This window comes from Crinia signifera, chromosome 11, assembly GCF_055691185.1.
Source record: "Crinia signifera chromosome 11, ASM5569118v1, whole genome shotgun sequence".
NCBI lineage: Eukaryota > Metazoa > Chordata > Amphibia > Anura > Myobatrachidae > Crinia > Crinia signifera.
Window position 1 is genome coordinate 29,455,261 of NC_139227.1, and position 16,324 is coordinate 29,471,584.

General features: G+C 46.1%; 1 protein-coding gene across 2 annotated transcripts; it reads left to right on the top strand.

Moving 5' to 3' along the window:
* Positions 1–4,374: 4,374 nt before the first annotated feature.
* On the top strand, positions 4,375–13,409 carry SNAI3 (snail family transcriptional repressor 3). 2 transcript variants are annotated; one of them, XM_083165731.1, is made up of 3 exons: positions 4,375–4,642; positions 10,223–10,765; positions 13,070–13,409. In XM_083165731.1, the coding sequence occupies exons 1-3, from the start codon at positions 4,390–4,392 to the stop codon at positions 13,249–13,251; spliced, it is 978 nt and encodes a 325-aa protein (XP_083021857.1). In that variant the 5' UTR covers positions 4,375–4,389; the 3' UTR covers positions 13,252–13,409. The 2 variants fall into 2 exon arrangements, with proteins under 2 accessions (XP_083021857.1, XP_083021858.1); XM_083165732.1 differs by having other exon boundaries at positions 4,406–4,646.
* Positions 13,410–16,324: the final 2,915 nt, after the last annotated feature.

Sequence of the window (16,324 nt, forward strand, 5' to 3'; positions counted from 1 at the left end):
CCTGTGTGCGTTGGTCCTTTTATTATTATTATTATTATTATTATTATTATTATTATTCCTACCTGTCATTTCTGGCTGCTGAGTGAGCGTGCATGTTATGTGACTGAGCCAAAGCCCACCTGGGTGCTGGCGGCGATCGGCCATGCTGAGTTGGGAATGGGTTATAGGGGCAACACAATGCAGGTTGACACACAAAATAGGTTGACGTGGCTAAGGTTGGCTGTGTCGGAATGTCGACAGTCAAAAGGTTGACATGAGAATTTTTTTTCCCCGGCCTAGTGGATGGAAGGATATGAAATAAAGTGTCAAACTCATGTTGACCTATTGCTTGTGTCGACCTTCTGACTCTGTCCACCTTAGCCACGATGACCTATTTCATGTGCCCACTTAAGCCCTGTCTACCTTTTAGTGGTCGACCGTGTCCCGCTGAGTTTGTGTGACTTCCAGTACATTTGCCCCCTGTGTGCACACCTAGAGGTAAATTCAATAAGGTGGGAGTTCCATTTGAAGATGGTATGTTGCCAGTAGCAACCAATCAGATTCTGTTATCTTCTAGAACAGGGATTATTTTTACACTGAAATTTAGATTTCGGTTTCAACACACTCCACCCAAAATAACTCTCTCTGCACATGTTTCATCTGCCCCACCTGCAGTGCACATGGTTTTGCCCATTTTGAGAACAAATTTGGGTACTTATGTATTATCTGGGCTCCCATGTTAAATGCACCCCATTCTTTCATACCCCTACTATCCAACTACGCATGGAGTTGATTTTATATAGTGTGGCGAGCGCAGCGAGCCACCGTGCCCGAAGCGTGGCAAACGGACGCGGTCTCATAAGAAAAACGGGAGCCCAGATATTACATAAGTACCCAAATTTGTGCTGCGATCAGATCTGAATAAGGGCAATAGTCTGACATAAACATTCTTCACTTGAGTTTAAAAGTCTGTTGGAGTGCTACCTGTGCTACCTGGGCCGTCGTTTACTATCTGAATTCCCTTCTACATTACTGTATATAAATCTAGATCATGTCTATATCAAGCCACACACATTGTTTTAGAATTGTCATATCTAAGTTTGTGTAAAGTCAATTGTAATAATGCAGAGACATCTGCCAGGTCCCCACCCACGTCTGAAGACTAGAGATTGCCCCCCCCCCCTTATGAAGTGCGGCACCTGTTAGTATTGACTGGGGGGGTTATAGACAAATAGAATGAATGGCTTAAAGAATGGGTGAACCTGTGGGCTGATAGTGACACAGAGGTGTCTGCATTCCTCTCCCTGCACTGAGGTATCTGGCAGGCCTGTGACACTCTCACCTAGGTGCAGCCTGAAGAGTTGGGTAAACTTCTCATATCTTCAAGTGTCACCTGCAGCACACAGAGGAATCAGTGTGGCCGTTCCCAGGGACCTTGTGAGATGACTTATCAGACACTTGGGTATGATCAAAGCCAAGACCTGCTCAAACATTTGCTGGCCTTGTGTGGATTTGTTTTATTTTAACACACCTAAAACCTCTGTCCCCAAGGTGATCCTCTGAATCCGTGTGTTCCGGCTAGCAGCGCTTCTACTGATACACTGCTTTGTTCTACAATAAATGTTCCCCAGCTATAGCTAAGTATATAGATCCTTACAGAATTGGATCACGTATGTATTGTAGAGGAGAAAAACGAAATCTGTGGATGTACTATGCAGGGCTAGGCATTCTGCGGTCTGGTCCTAGCATGTCCTGACTGATCTGCGCTTCCTCTCTGAAAAATAATTATTCAACAAACAGGGCTGGATTATTTGGCAAGTGAATATCCGTCAGTATTCAGAGCAGGGTATATCCATGCGACTGGGCCATCCTTAATGTCACCATACCGTAGGCCAGTGATGGCTAACCTCAACACTCCAGCTGTTGTTGAACTACACATCCCAGCATGCCCTGCTACAGTTTTGCTATTTGGCTATGTCAAAACTGATGCAGGGCATGCTGGGATGTGAAGTTCAACCACAGCTGGAGTGTTAAGGTTAGCCGTCACTGCCCTAGGCTGCGATATCGAATGCGATACCCCTGGCGACTGGATCGAATGTGAAACATTATATGTAAATGACCACATATAATATATCAAACGCAATCCCATTCACCGCTGAGACCTATTAGCTAGCCTGTAATATTTGCAGATTGACAAAACCATGCTGCGCTGCAGGTTTGGCAGATGTAACCTGTGCAGAGAGAGTTACATTTGTAGGGGGGGGGGAGTAGTTTTGTTTCTGTGCAGGGTAAATACTGGCTGCTTTATTCTTACACTGCAATTTAGATTTCAGTTTGAACACACCCCACCCAAGTCTGACTTTCTGCACCTGTTACATCTGCCCCACCTGCAGAGCAGCATGGTTTTGTACATCTGCAAAAATTGCAGCCTTGCTAACGGGTCTGAATCAGGCCCCAAAGAAGATATATCCCTGTGGCTGCAGTGACGGATCTGATGCGCACAGGGCCGCAGATCAGAATCGTAAGTATATGACACTTTATCGGATCAATGTTCCAAAATCATTTAGCAAAAGACCAAATATTACTAGTGTATGGGGCCCTTAGCCCTCTGCTTCTCATCATTGGGATCAGCGTTTACGTCTACTCGGGTCAGGAAACAAATGTCAGCTTAGCTCAGGTCAGAGTAGGACGCAACTCTGCCCACGGCAAGCATGCTATATGCCCTCGTCCGCCCAGTAACACCAGCCGCAGGTAAATATGCGGGGCGACTGGGGTATTTTTTTATTAGGTAGGCCAATCCCGGGTTTGAGCATTTTTCAATCCCGATTTCTGTGATTGAAAAAATGCTCTGGGATTGGCCTCCCTAATCACTGGCCTATCAACTCCTGACTATTAAGTTACAGGCTAGGCTTAAAAGGGAACAGTTAGGATCTGATTGGCCGGTGATAAAGTCACTTCTCCCTTATCACTGCTTCATGTATCTACCCCTGATTCACTCACGAGTCATTTTAAGATGTGTATACAACATTTGCAAACATACAAAGGACGCCATGCCAAATGTTCACTATTGCCATACCAGAATTAGAGCCGGACTCATAGATGGGGGCAGCTTCCACAGCCGCAGCGAGAACGTAAGCTAAAGCTGCAGGAGGCGTCTGTGGTCTGATGATGCAACATGGCTGCTTCCCCTGCGTGAGGAGGACAAGAGCACTTCAAGTACAACACACCACGTTGCCTGCATTATGTGATCCTTACACGTAGGAGTGTTTTGCCTTGACAGACACTTGAGCCTTCTCTCATGACACAGTTATGTGAAATATGTGAGTGGGACCAAATGAATGAAATAATATGGGATCAAACATTTCGTCCAGGTCTTGGTAAACTGCACATAAATAAGAATTTATAATATACTGTATCTGGGGAATCCTAATAGGCTACAGGTGCTGCAAATATCCAGTTGTGATGTATTACTTTATTATTATGATTACTAGACACCCCGTGGCTTATTTACCAAGATGGGCGTTAAATTGAAGATGGGATGTTGCCCATAGCAACCAATCAGAATCTACATATAACAGATATGGGGCCAGATTCTCTAGCTACAAAAGTGATAAAATGGAGAGTGATAAACAGCCAGCCAATCAGCTCCTGACTGACATTTTTCAAATCCAGCCTGTGACATGGCAGGTAGGAGCTGATTGGCTGGCTGTTTATCACTCTCCATTTTATTACTTTTGAAGCTTAGAGAATCTGGTCCATATTCTGAATGGTTACCCATAGCAACATCCCATCTTCAATTCAACTCCCATCTTAGTGCTATTCATGGACCTACAAGATTACATAACGTTATCATACATGTATTTTTTAAATATGTAGATTTGATCTTTAAAACTTATACAGTAGGGAGGGCCATCAACCAAAGATGATTCTAAATCATTGATGGTTTAAGTCAAATACGTTTATAATCAATGAGGGAGAACAAGATGGTTTCCCTCCGTCGGTGGCACACCAAAACCGATGTTTTCTTCTTTTATTTCAAGGTGCCAGGACACAGAGCATAGCTCCGCCTTCTGACAACCGTGAAGCCCCACCCATACGTTCTGATTGGCCCACTTGTCAGTTAGTCAAAGAAAATGGATAACCATCGATAGCTAAAGCTATCAGTGGTCATCCATCACATAGCTTATTAGCACTGGTTGCAGTATTACCATCAGTGGCAACCATCAATGCAATGGTGACTACACCGATGAGAGAGAGATTATCGTGCAAGTATTCTGTGCCCAAGTAACGTAATTGTGTGGTCAAATAGTTTTGCTTCAAATGTTTGGGATCCTGATTACTGTACAGAAGAGTCAGCATGCCCCCCCCCCCCCCCCCCTTTTCCCTGCTCTGTGCCAGGATATTCTTTATATGCACCTGCTGCAGCTGGGAACATTTAGGGGAAGCCGTCCTCCAGCCTCGCCCACTACACTTGTCTCACTTTACTATTGGCTGCTGTGGAGGCCTGATGGTAATATACCCAGGGAATGTCTACCCAGATTGTCTCTGTCCCAGGCTGGGGACTCAGAGAGTGTGAAAGTGGCAGAGGATGCCCAGATCTTTCCTGGTCAAGAAACCCTGCAGCCACAGGATCCCGGATTATGGGCAGCTGCTGGAAGCGCAGGCAGGTAAGCGCGGCGCACACCTGAGGGGACAGGTCACAGACAGCAACCTTGTTCCTGTGTTATTGGGGACAGGCTCGCCTCCTGCTGAACTCCGACGCGCAGAGGGGACCGCAAAATCATTTTACGTTCCATTTTCAGGTTTTTGATCATTTTCTTTAAATATCGGAATATTGACATTGCCCCAAATTTGTATGGGGAAATCAATCAATACTTCGACAAATATCCTGGTTTCATTACACATAAATAGCGCAGGCTCTCAGACTCGGTCCTCAGGGCCCCACACAGTGTATGATTTGCAGGTCTCCTCACAGAATCACAAGTGTAATAATTAGCTCCACCTGTGGATCTTTTAAAATGTGTCAGTAAGTAATAAATGCACCTGTGCCCCTGCCAGGTGACCTGGAAAACGTGATCTGTGTGGGGACCGAGTTTGAGAACCCCTGATATAGAGGGTCCAGCAGTTTGCACCTTGTTAGCCGGTCACCCCTGTATATTCTCACCCGTTACTAATGCTTTTGTCCAGCGACTCATTGCTGTAACTGATTTCCTTTATCCCAGTGGAGGAGCAGGTGCAGCCGGGAGACATGTGACCGTGTGTGCACCTGCAGTGTATTCTCTCCGTCTTCACGCTGCCTCTGAATAGAACATCTCTCTCACTCCCAGCTCATTTGGGTGGGATTTGTGCCACCCTGGGGTATCAATTGTCCATACACAAAAGGGCAGAGTGGCTGAAGAGTCTCATAGAGAAGACTAGATGCCAGCCAGTGTACTCTCGTCACCACGTACTTATTAGACCTAGGATGTTCTGCAGCAGCGGAGAAGCCTGCTCGGTCTGTTACCCAGGAGAGGTGACACTGGCTGTGGGATCATTGCTTGGGAATCCGTACACATAAGTACAGACACATTCATGTCTCCCCACTGGTGGATTACAAACCCACTCCTGATAGATGGTCGTGTTTTGGTATAACTATCTCCCAACTAAGCGGACACAAATGGGTGTTTGTTCTCAACGTAAAGTGACTCTATCAAAATGAAGTCCTCAAGACATACTAACAGTGCAGCCATGACTGAACACAGGTGACGTACATACCTCATTTGATTTCTTTCAACCACCTGTGCTTAAGCATGGATATTCTTAAAACCTGTTATGCTGCGTTCTCATTGCCATCCCAGCAAAATCCTGGGTTTTTGTTCCCGTGTTTTTGGTGGGACATAGAGAATCTCAGCTCTACAGACCCCATTCATACTGCACCTTACACCCGGGAAATTCCCGTGTCTGCCCCGTTCACACTGCTTCCCCTGGTATGTCAGGCATCAAGTGTGTGGCATCTAAGAGCAGCTTTGATTGGCTGTTTAAAAAGCAGCTTTGAGACATGCAATGAACTTGCATTTTGTGAGAAATACCAGGGTCTAGCCTGTTCACACTGCCATACACCCATGTATTACCCAGGAAAAGCCCTGCAAAAAAACCCGTGTGTAATTCCCGGGGCATAACACCTGGGAATTTCACAAGGACCCTTTCACACTGAGACGCAACACGGGAAATTATTGCTTGCCCTGGCAAATACCCGGGTTTTTGCAGCAGTGAGAACGGGGTATTTCTGTGCCTCGAGGACCAAGGTTGGGAAACTCTAAAATAGAGACTGCACCTGTGTAACATGTCTTTACCTGGGGTTACGGTCACTAGATGGGCCCTATTTATGTCGACATGCATAGGGTCGACCACTGAAGGTTGACATGGCTACGTTCGACACAAGCATTAGGTCGACAATGGGAAGGTCAACAGTCAAAAAGTCGACATAAGTTTTTCACACTTTGACGATGTCCATGTTGACTGTGACATTTGGGACAAAAAAGTGAAAAGTCATGTCAACCTTTTGACTGTTGACTTTGCCATTGTCGACCTAATGCTTGTGTCGACCTTCCAACCCTGTAATACCCCTTTCACACTTGCAAAAATATCCCGGGTTTTTGCACATGAATGCGCATCAACCCGGGATTTAGCTCAGTGTGAAAGGGTCTTGTCACCGCATCCTGTGTTCAGCAGTCCGGGATTTCTACCCAGGTCCTGACCTGGGTAGATTCCGGAATCGACACGGGATGCGGTGAGTGTGAACGGGTATTCCTGGTCAGCGTGACCCAAATCCCATTCACTACAGTGAAAATGCGCCGCTGGGAGGTGCTGACGTCTCCCAGCGCTGCCCCGACCAAGCATCCAGATGACGCCACCCGTCCAACTTCATTCCGGGTCGGGTGGCCAGTGTGAAGCACTTGCAAGCCGGGTCGCATCCGGAACTTAGAACTCGGCTTGCAAGTGTGAAAGGGGTATCAACCTTAGCCATATTGACCTAAGCCCTGTCGACCTTCAGTGGTCGAGCCAATGCATGTCTCAGTAGACATTGACAAATTGTTGACATACACTAGGTAGACATTGACAAACTGCCTACGGCAGCAGTTATATCCCTGGCTAACATCTATTAGAATGATGTTGGTATGGGAGGTGCATGTAGGGGGCTGAGGTGACAGTAACCCTGATATTATGTGTGTTCCCGGTGCATGTACGGGGCTGAGGTGACAGTAACCCTGATATTATGTGTGTTCCCGATACATGTACAGGGCTGAGGTGACAGTAACCCTGATATTATGTGTGTTCCTGGTGCATGTACGGGGCTGAGGTGACAGTAACCCTGATATTGTGTGTGTTCCCGGTGCATGTAGGGGGCTGAGGTGACAGTAACCCTGATATTATGTGTGTTCCTGGTGCATGTACGGGGCTGAGGCGACAGTAACCCTGATATAGTGGGTGTTCCTGGTGCATGTATGGGGCTGAGGTGACAGTAACCCTGATATTATGTGTGTTCCCGATACATGTACGGGGCTGAGGTGACAGTAACCCTGATATTATGTGTGTTCCTGGTGCATGTACGGGGCTGAGGCAATAGTAACCCTGATATAGTGGGTGTTCCTGGTGCATGTACGGGGCTGAGGTGACAGTAACCCTGATATATGTGTGTTCCTGGTGCATGTACGGGGCTGAGGTGACAGTAACCCTGATATTATGTGTGTTCCCGATACATGTACGGGGCTGAGGTGACAGTAACCCTGATATTATGTGTGTTCCTGGTGCATGTACGGGGCTGAGGTGACAGCAACCCTGATATTATGTGTGTTCCCGATGCATGTACGGGGCTGAGGTGACAGTAACCCTGATATTATGTGTGTTCCTGGTGCATGTACGGGGCTGAGGTGACAGTAACCCTGATATTATGTGTGTTCCTGGTGCATGTACGGGGCTGAGGTGACAGTAACCCTGATATTATGTGTGTTCCCGATACATGTACGGGGCTGAGGTGACAGTAACCCTGATATATGTGTGTTCCTGGTGCATCTACGGGGCTGAGGTGACAGTAACCCTGATATAGTGTGTGTTCCTGGTGCATGTACGGGGCTGAGGTGACAGTAACCCTGATATTATGTGTGTTCCTGGTGCATGTACGGGGCTGAGGCAATAGTAACCCTGATATTGTGTGTGTTCCTGGTGCATGTACGGGGCTGAGGTGACAGTAACCCTGATATTATGTGTGTTCCTGGTGCATGTACGGGGCTGAGGTGGCAGTAACCCTGATATTATGTGTGTTCCCGGTGCATGTACGGGGCTGAGGTGACAGTAACCCTGATATTATGTGTGTTCCTGGTGCATGTACGGGGCTGAGGTGACAGTAACCCTGATATTATGTGTGTTCCCGGTGCATGTACGGGGCTGAGGTGACAGTAACCCTGATATTATGTGTGTTCCTGGTGCATGTACGGGGCTGAGGTGACAATAACCCTGATATTATGTGTGTTCCTGGTGCATGTACAGGCTGAGGTGACAGTAACCCTGATATAGTGGGTGTCCCTGGTGCATGTACGGGGCTGAGGTGACAGTAACCCTGATATTATGTGTGTTCCTGGTGCATGTACGGGGCTGAGGTGACAGTAACCCTGATATATGTGTGTTCCTGGTGCATGTATGGGGCTGAGGTGACAGTAACCCTGATATTATGTGTGTTCCCGGTGCATGTACGGGGCTGAGGTGACAGTAACCCTGATATTGTGTGTGTTCCCGGTGCATGTACGGGGCTGAGGCGACAGTAACCCTGATATTATGTGTGTTCCTGGTGCATGTACGGGGCTGAGGTGACAGTAACCCTGATATTATGTGTGTTCCCGGTGCATGTACGGGGCTGAGGTGACAATAACCCTGATATTATGTGTGTTCCTGGTGCATGTACGGGGCTGAGGTGACAGTAACCCTGATATTATGTGTGTTCCTGGTGCATGTACGGGGCTGAGGTGACAGTAACCCTGATATTATGTGTGTTCCTGGTGCATGTACGGGGCTGAGGTGACAGTAACCCTGATATTATGTGTGTTCCTGGTGCATGTACGGGGCTGAGGTGACAGTAACCCTGATATATGTGTGTTCCTGGTGCATGTATGGGGCTGAGGTGACAGTAACCCTGATATTATGTGTGTTCCTGGTGCATGTACGGGGCTGAGGTGACAGTAACCCTGATATTGTGTGTGTTCCCGATACATGTACGGGGCTGAGGTGACAGTAACCCTGATATTATGTGTGTTCCTGGTGCATGTACGGGGCTGAGGTGACAGTAACCCTGATATTATGTGTGTTCCCGATACATGTACGGCGCTGAGGTGACAGTAACCCTGATATTATGTGTGTTCCTGGTGCATGTATGGGGCTGAGGTGACAGTAACCCTGATATTATGTGTGTTCCTGGTGCATGTACGGGGCTGAGGTGACAGTAACCCTGATATTATGTGTGTTCCTGGTGCATGTACGGGGCTGAGGTGACAGTAACCCTGATATTATGTGTGTTCCCGGTGCATGTACGGGGCTGAGGTGACAGTAACCCTGATATTATGTGTGTTCCCGGTGCATGTACGGGGCTGAGGTGACAATAACCCTGATACAGTGTGTGTTCCTGGTGCATGTACGGGGCTGAGGTGACAGTAACCCTGATATTATGTGTGTTCCTGGTGCATGTACGGGGCTGAGGTGACAGTAACCCTGATATTATGTGTGTTCCTGGTGCATGTACGGGGCTGAGGTGACAGTAACCCTGATATTGTGTGTGTTCCTGGTGCATGTACAGGGCTGAGGCAATAGTAACCTTGATATTGTGTGTGTTCCCGGTGCATGTACGGGGCTGAGGTGACAGTAACCCTGATATTATGTGTGTTCCTGGTGCATGTACGGGGCTGAGGTGACAGTAACCCTGATATTATGTGTGTTCCTGGTGCATGTACGGGGCTGAGGTGACAGTAACCCTGATATTGTGTGTGTTCCTGGTGCATGTACGGGCTGAGGTGACAGTAACCCTGATATTGTGTGTGTTCCCGATGCATGTATGGGGCTGAGGTGACAGTAACCCTGATATATTGTGTGTTCCCGGTGCATCTACGGGGCTGAGACGAGTCAGACGACAGTAACCCTGATATATGTGTGTTCCTGGTGCATGTATGGGGCTGAGGCAATACTAGTAACCCTGATATTGTGTGTGTTCCTGGTACAGGCCTGGTGTCCTCCCAACGTCAGAATGAAGATTCTTCTTCTATTCCAAGGCCTGGGGGCACAGAACAGCGGCAGATCCCACCAGCTCCAACGCAGATCCAGGCACAAGAGGATCATTATGGACAGACATTCCTTAAGCCACTGGCCCTCCGAATGAGCGATGCTTTGTCAATTTTGGCCTATGAGCTTCCTCTCAAAGACAACATGAACAACCTGAACGTGCCCCTCAGGAGCAGAACATCGGATGGAAGCTTTGTCACACCTGGGCATAAGGCCACATACAACCTTCCACCTACAGGACAAGCACAGCAAATCTCCGATCCTGTGGGCTGCTTAGACTTTGATAAAGCTGGTGGACTTTACAGTGGTAGTAAATTACGGAACTGCAGGTATTTCAGCTGCCCACACTGTTCTAAGGCCTACAGCAGCCTGGGCGCACTAAAGATGCACATCCGCACCCATACGCTGCCCTGTGCCTGTCGGATCTGCGGCAAAGCTTTCTCCAGACCCTGGCTTCTACAGGGACATATCCGGACACATACAGGTAAAATGGCAGCCCACCAACATCTACCAATAACGTCATATAAATGTTTCTGTTATCTGTCTGCTTGCCCTCTGTGCAGTGCCATTGTACCAGTGTACTGGACAGCGGAAAAAAAGGCCAGGTGTACTAAGCATTGTAGAGTGATAAAGTAGACAGAGATAAAGTATCAAACAGTTTCTAAATGCCATGTTACAGGCTTTGCTTGAAGTATTACAGGAGCTGATTGGTTCTTTTGGGCATGCGGAATGGCCGGGAGGGACCTTAAAATTAGGCCCCCCGGAAGGGTGGGCAAGCCTCCCACAATTAGAGAGGCCCCCACATCACCACCTTCACCCCCTCTGTCTGACGGGAAGTACTGGCATCATACCTCCCAACTGTCCCGCTAAACGCGGGAACGTCCTGATTTTTGGGAACGTTCCGGCGTCCCTCCCGCGGCCGGCAGTGTCACGCTGCGGGGGGGGGGGGCAGTTGGGAGTGTCCGTCCGTCCGCGCGAGTGTCCCGTGTCCCTATTTTGAACTTCAGAAAGTTGGGAGGTATGTGGCATTCACAGCTCTTTGGGAAAAGGGAGGGGCTAAAATGATGCCAATCACATAATTTAGTACTACCCCCTCACAGCATGTCACAGAAATGGGGGTGGGGCTTAATGACTGCAAGTCCCTACAAAGTAGCAGAGAAGCAATCAGGTCTGAATTACCCACTTTAACTCTCTCCACTATATCACTTTCCAAGGTTTAGTACATCTGTTGCAAAGTGAGATAGACATGAGAAACATACGCTGGTGCTTATGAGCACTAAATGCATTTATGCTTCAAAACGGGGGGCGGGGCTACAGCTACCTTCTATTTCTGCTATTTAGCCAATGAAAGCATTACGATTATCATAACAGTACGTAGTATTTCAGCATAATGTGCCATTCTTGCCGACTTTTTACAACTCCCAGAGAGGAGTGAAAGGGGGGCGGGAAGGGGCTACGTTGTGGGGGCGGGGCTGATGTCACTAAGCCCACATGACCGGCAGCAGCATCAATTTGCATGTCTGTGGATGGTGGGCGGAATGTTGCAAAATTACGCGGATCGCGTCATTTTAGCCCCGCCCCCTCCCTGCGGACCCGCGAAATTCGGAGCTTTAAACCGCGGGGAAGGGGGGAGCCGGGGCTATAGGGAAAATGCGGGAGACTTGCCCACCTTACCGGGGGGGCCGGGACAGGGACCTAATTTGCGGGACTCTCCCGGACATTCTGGGAGAGTAGGCAAGTCTGTAATGTGCATAATGCCTGATATCGCAGGACATGGCGATACATGGTATGCAGACACTGTCATCCTCCGCTTGCAATACCTCCCACCAAACCCCACCCAGACAGTCCTCAAAAATCTAGGCTCTCCTGCCAATTTGGGCCTTGGAAGGTACTCTGTGTATCATGGTAAACTACCAGGCCACTCATGTCAGTGGGTAACAGTGCAGACCCTACAGCAGGCATGTCCAAACTATGGCCCTCCAGCTGTTCTGAATGTTGTCCCATCATGCCTTGCCACAGTTTTGCTATAAGAAAATGCTAAAGCTATGGCAAGGCATGCTGGGATGTGTAGTTTCACAACAGCTGGAGGGCCACAGTTTGGACATGCCTGACATAGATGATCAGTACACACTAATGTTCACATCATCAGTGTGGGAGACCCCATACTGTTACCACTGAGTTCAGTATGATTTCTCGACAGTCACAATCAAAATATCGACACGTTCAAAATGCTGACATGGCTAAAAGCATCATTCGAAAAATGTCGACTGGTCAAAATCTAAAAAATTTTGTTGTTGTTATCTCTGTTGACATGGTCACCGTATAAGTGTACCGCGCCCATCGCAGCTTTGGGCACGGTGCCTCGGTACGCTACGCAAACTATTATAAACCTAACTCTATGCCCACTGGGATCGTGACTTAAGAACCAGTCAGTTTTAAAGACAAAAAAAAACATGAAAAAGGCATGTCAACTCTTTGAACTGACAACATTTTGACCATGTCGGCGTTTTGAGCGTGTCAGTATTTTCTCTGTCTCTCTGTCTGTCTCTCTCTCTCTTTTTTTTTTCTCTCTCTCTCTCTCTCTCTTTTTTCTCTGTCTCTCTCTTTCTCTCTCTCTTTTTCTCTCGCCAAAGGCTTTCGCACAGGGGGTCTGCACCTTTGGAAAGCGCCCTTCCGAGCCACCTAGAATCGGGCCATTACTGCAGATCATTTCTATATGTTCCTACAGTATGCTTGCCATATCTTTACATCCATGTGTCTTCAGTGTTGTATGTTCTGCTTTGTACAGGTGAAAAACCCTTCTCTTGCTACCACTGCGGCCGGGGCTTTGCTGACCGTTCCAACCTGAGGGCTCACCTGCAGACGCACTCGGAGATAAAGCGGTACCAGTGTCCAGGATGTGGCAAGACCTTCTCCCGCATCTCCCTCCTCACCAAACACCGTGGTGGCTGTTGCTGCCCGCTGTCCTGACGCTCACTGTAACCGATGTGCGCGAACGGGCCTGAGACAAAACAATCCCTGTTATTACATGTGCAGAGACTTTCTCCGTGGCACATTGGTGTGGACATCCATCTGACCGTATATGCTGTCTATACCCATGCTTCCTCAGTAAAACAAAGTGTCTCCGATATCTGAGAAATGTTTGTCAAGCTACATCATACTTACCGACTTTCTTCTTGGCTGATGTCAGCAAGGGTAATATTGTGGGTAATTCATGGGGTGCTCTAGGAATATTATGTAATAACAGTAATCTTACCTCATTACAGCACTTAGGTACAGATGACCTTAGGGTATGGGAAGGAGTTAACGACATAGGAAGAAGTTTCAAAACTGTAAATAGGTCAGACAGTGGGAATGGTGGGAATGGTGGGGTGGGCTGTAGAGAGTCTACTAAGGGGGAGGTGGGTACGAGGAAGTTAGTAAGGAATACAAATAAGTCCAGAAGAGAAATTCAACACAATGTTAGGGACGCAAATAAAAATAAACATAAATTAAAATGCCTACTGGCTAATGCAAGAAGCTTAGCAGGTAAAATCTGGGAACTTGAAACTGTGGTCACTAGGGACGATTATGACATTATTGGTATTACAGAAACTTGGTGTAACGAGTCACACAATTGGGCATTATGCATGGAGGGATATACACTCTACAGAAAAGACAGGGAAAATAGAAAGGGCGCGGGGGGGGGGGGGTGCGCCTATATGTAAAAAAAAATAACTTAACATTGTGTGAGAAAGAAATGAGCACAGGTACAGAGGAAGATAACATGGAGGCCGTGTGGGCAGAGATAACCGACAATAACAAAAAAACTAATAACAGAATTTGAATAGGGGTATGCTATAGACCACCGAACATAAACGAAGGGGACGAGTCTCTTCTTTAAACCAAATCAAACAATCATCAGATCAGGGTCAGGTATTAATTATGGAGGATTTTAATTTACCTGATATTGATTGGAAAAACGAAACATGTAAAACAGCAAGAAGCAGTGGGTTCCTTAGCTTACTTAAAGACCAGTTTATCACACAAACGGTAGAAGCTCCAACTCGTACTAAGGCATTATTGGATTTGGTATTAACAAATAACATAGATTTAGTTTCAAACACAAAAGTAATTAAACACCTAGAGAACAGTGACCACAATATGGTTTCACTGGAAATCAACTTCAGTAAATTACATCATAAAGGATCGTCAAAAATACTAAACTTCAGAAAAGCTAACTTCGAATTATTCAGAGAAGCCCTAAAAAGAATTGTGTGGGAAACAGTTTTTGAGGTGATAAATGCTGAGGAAATGTGGGATACTCTAAAAAATGTACTCAAATCATTAACTATTAAATACATTCCTAAAGTAACTAAGGGTAAATTCAATTTAAAAAAAAAAAAACACCATGGTTGGACAAAAAAGTTAGGTCAGCAATCAACAATAAAACAAGAGCATTTAAATTCTATAAAAATAACTTAAATGAGGAGGCGTTCACCAAATACAAAGAATCAAAAAAATTTGCAAAGGGGCAATCAAAGTAGCTAAAAGGGATTATGAAGAGCACATAGCCACTGAAAGTAAAACTAACCCCAAGAAATGTTTCAAATACATAAATAGTAAACGTATGATTAAGGACAACATAGGCCCACTAACCGATATCAATGGAAAAAGTTTTACGGAGGACAAGGGAAAAGCAGAACTTTTAAATGATTTCTTCTCATCAGTGTTTACTAACGGAGAGCAGACTGTGGAACGCACACATACCACAAATGGGATGAACAAGCTGGACCTCAATATTGATTTCTCTACCGAGGAAATAATATTGAGGCTCAGCAAAATCAAAACAAATAAATCACCTGGGCCAGATGGGATTCATCCTAGGGAATTAAGAAGGATTCAGCTTCCCCTCTACATTATATCTTTGATAATTCACTATCATCAGGAAAGGTACCAAAAGACTGGAGAATAGCAGAGGTAGTGCCATTATTCAAAAAAGGAACAAAGGAGAATCCCGCTAATTACAGACCTGTTAGTTTAACATCAATAGTGGGTAAACTATTTGAAGGATTTTTAAGAGATGGTATCCAGGAATATTTATACCTTCAAAGTTTACTCAGTAATAACCAGCATGGGTTCGTGAAAAAATTGTTCATGCCAAACTAATCTACTTGGTTTCTATGAAGAGGTTAGCAAAAACCTTGATAATGGAAATGCTGTAGATGTGATTTTCCTAGATTTTGCTAAAGCCTTCGACACAGTACCACACAAGAGGTTGAGAAATAAAATGGAGGACATGGGATTAGGGGAAAATATCTGTAGATGGGTAGGGAACTGGCTGTGTAATAGAGAACAAAGAGTGGTCGTGAACAGTGCCGTATCAAATATGATACCAGTACTAAGTGGAGTGCCACAGGGTTCGGTTCTTGGGCCCATTTTGTTTAACATTTTTATTAACGATATTGGGATGGGGTTACTTAGCAATGTATCCATCTTTGCGGACAATACAAAACTGAGCAGAGTTATTAAATCATCAGAAGATGTCACCACGCTTTAAAATGATCTTGTCAATCTAGATGAGTGGGCAAAAAAGTGGAAGATGAGGTTCAATGTGGACAAATGCAAGGTCATGCACCTTGGGAGACATAACCAGTGTGCTAGTTATAATCTAAGCGGGGATGAATTGGGTAATTCAGTACTCGAAAAGGATCTAGGAGTCCTAAACTGGGGTGTAGTGCTCAATGTAATATAGAAACAAAAAAAGCCAACAAAATTCTCGCATGTATTAAAAGGGGCATGGAAACTAGGGACACAAAAGTAATTATGCCTCTGTACAAATCATTGATAAGACCGCACCTCGAATACGCAGTGCAGTTCTGGGCCCCGCACTATAAAAAGGACATCATAGAATTAGAAAAAATTCAAAAAAGAGCAACAAAGCTTGTTAGGAGAATGGAGAATTTAAGTTACAATGAAAGATGAAACAATTTGGGACTATTTGCACTAGAGAAAAGACATTTAAGGGGGTATATGCTCAACATGTATAAATTTATTAGGGGCC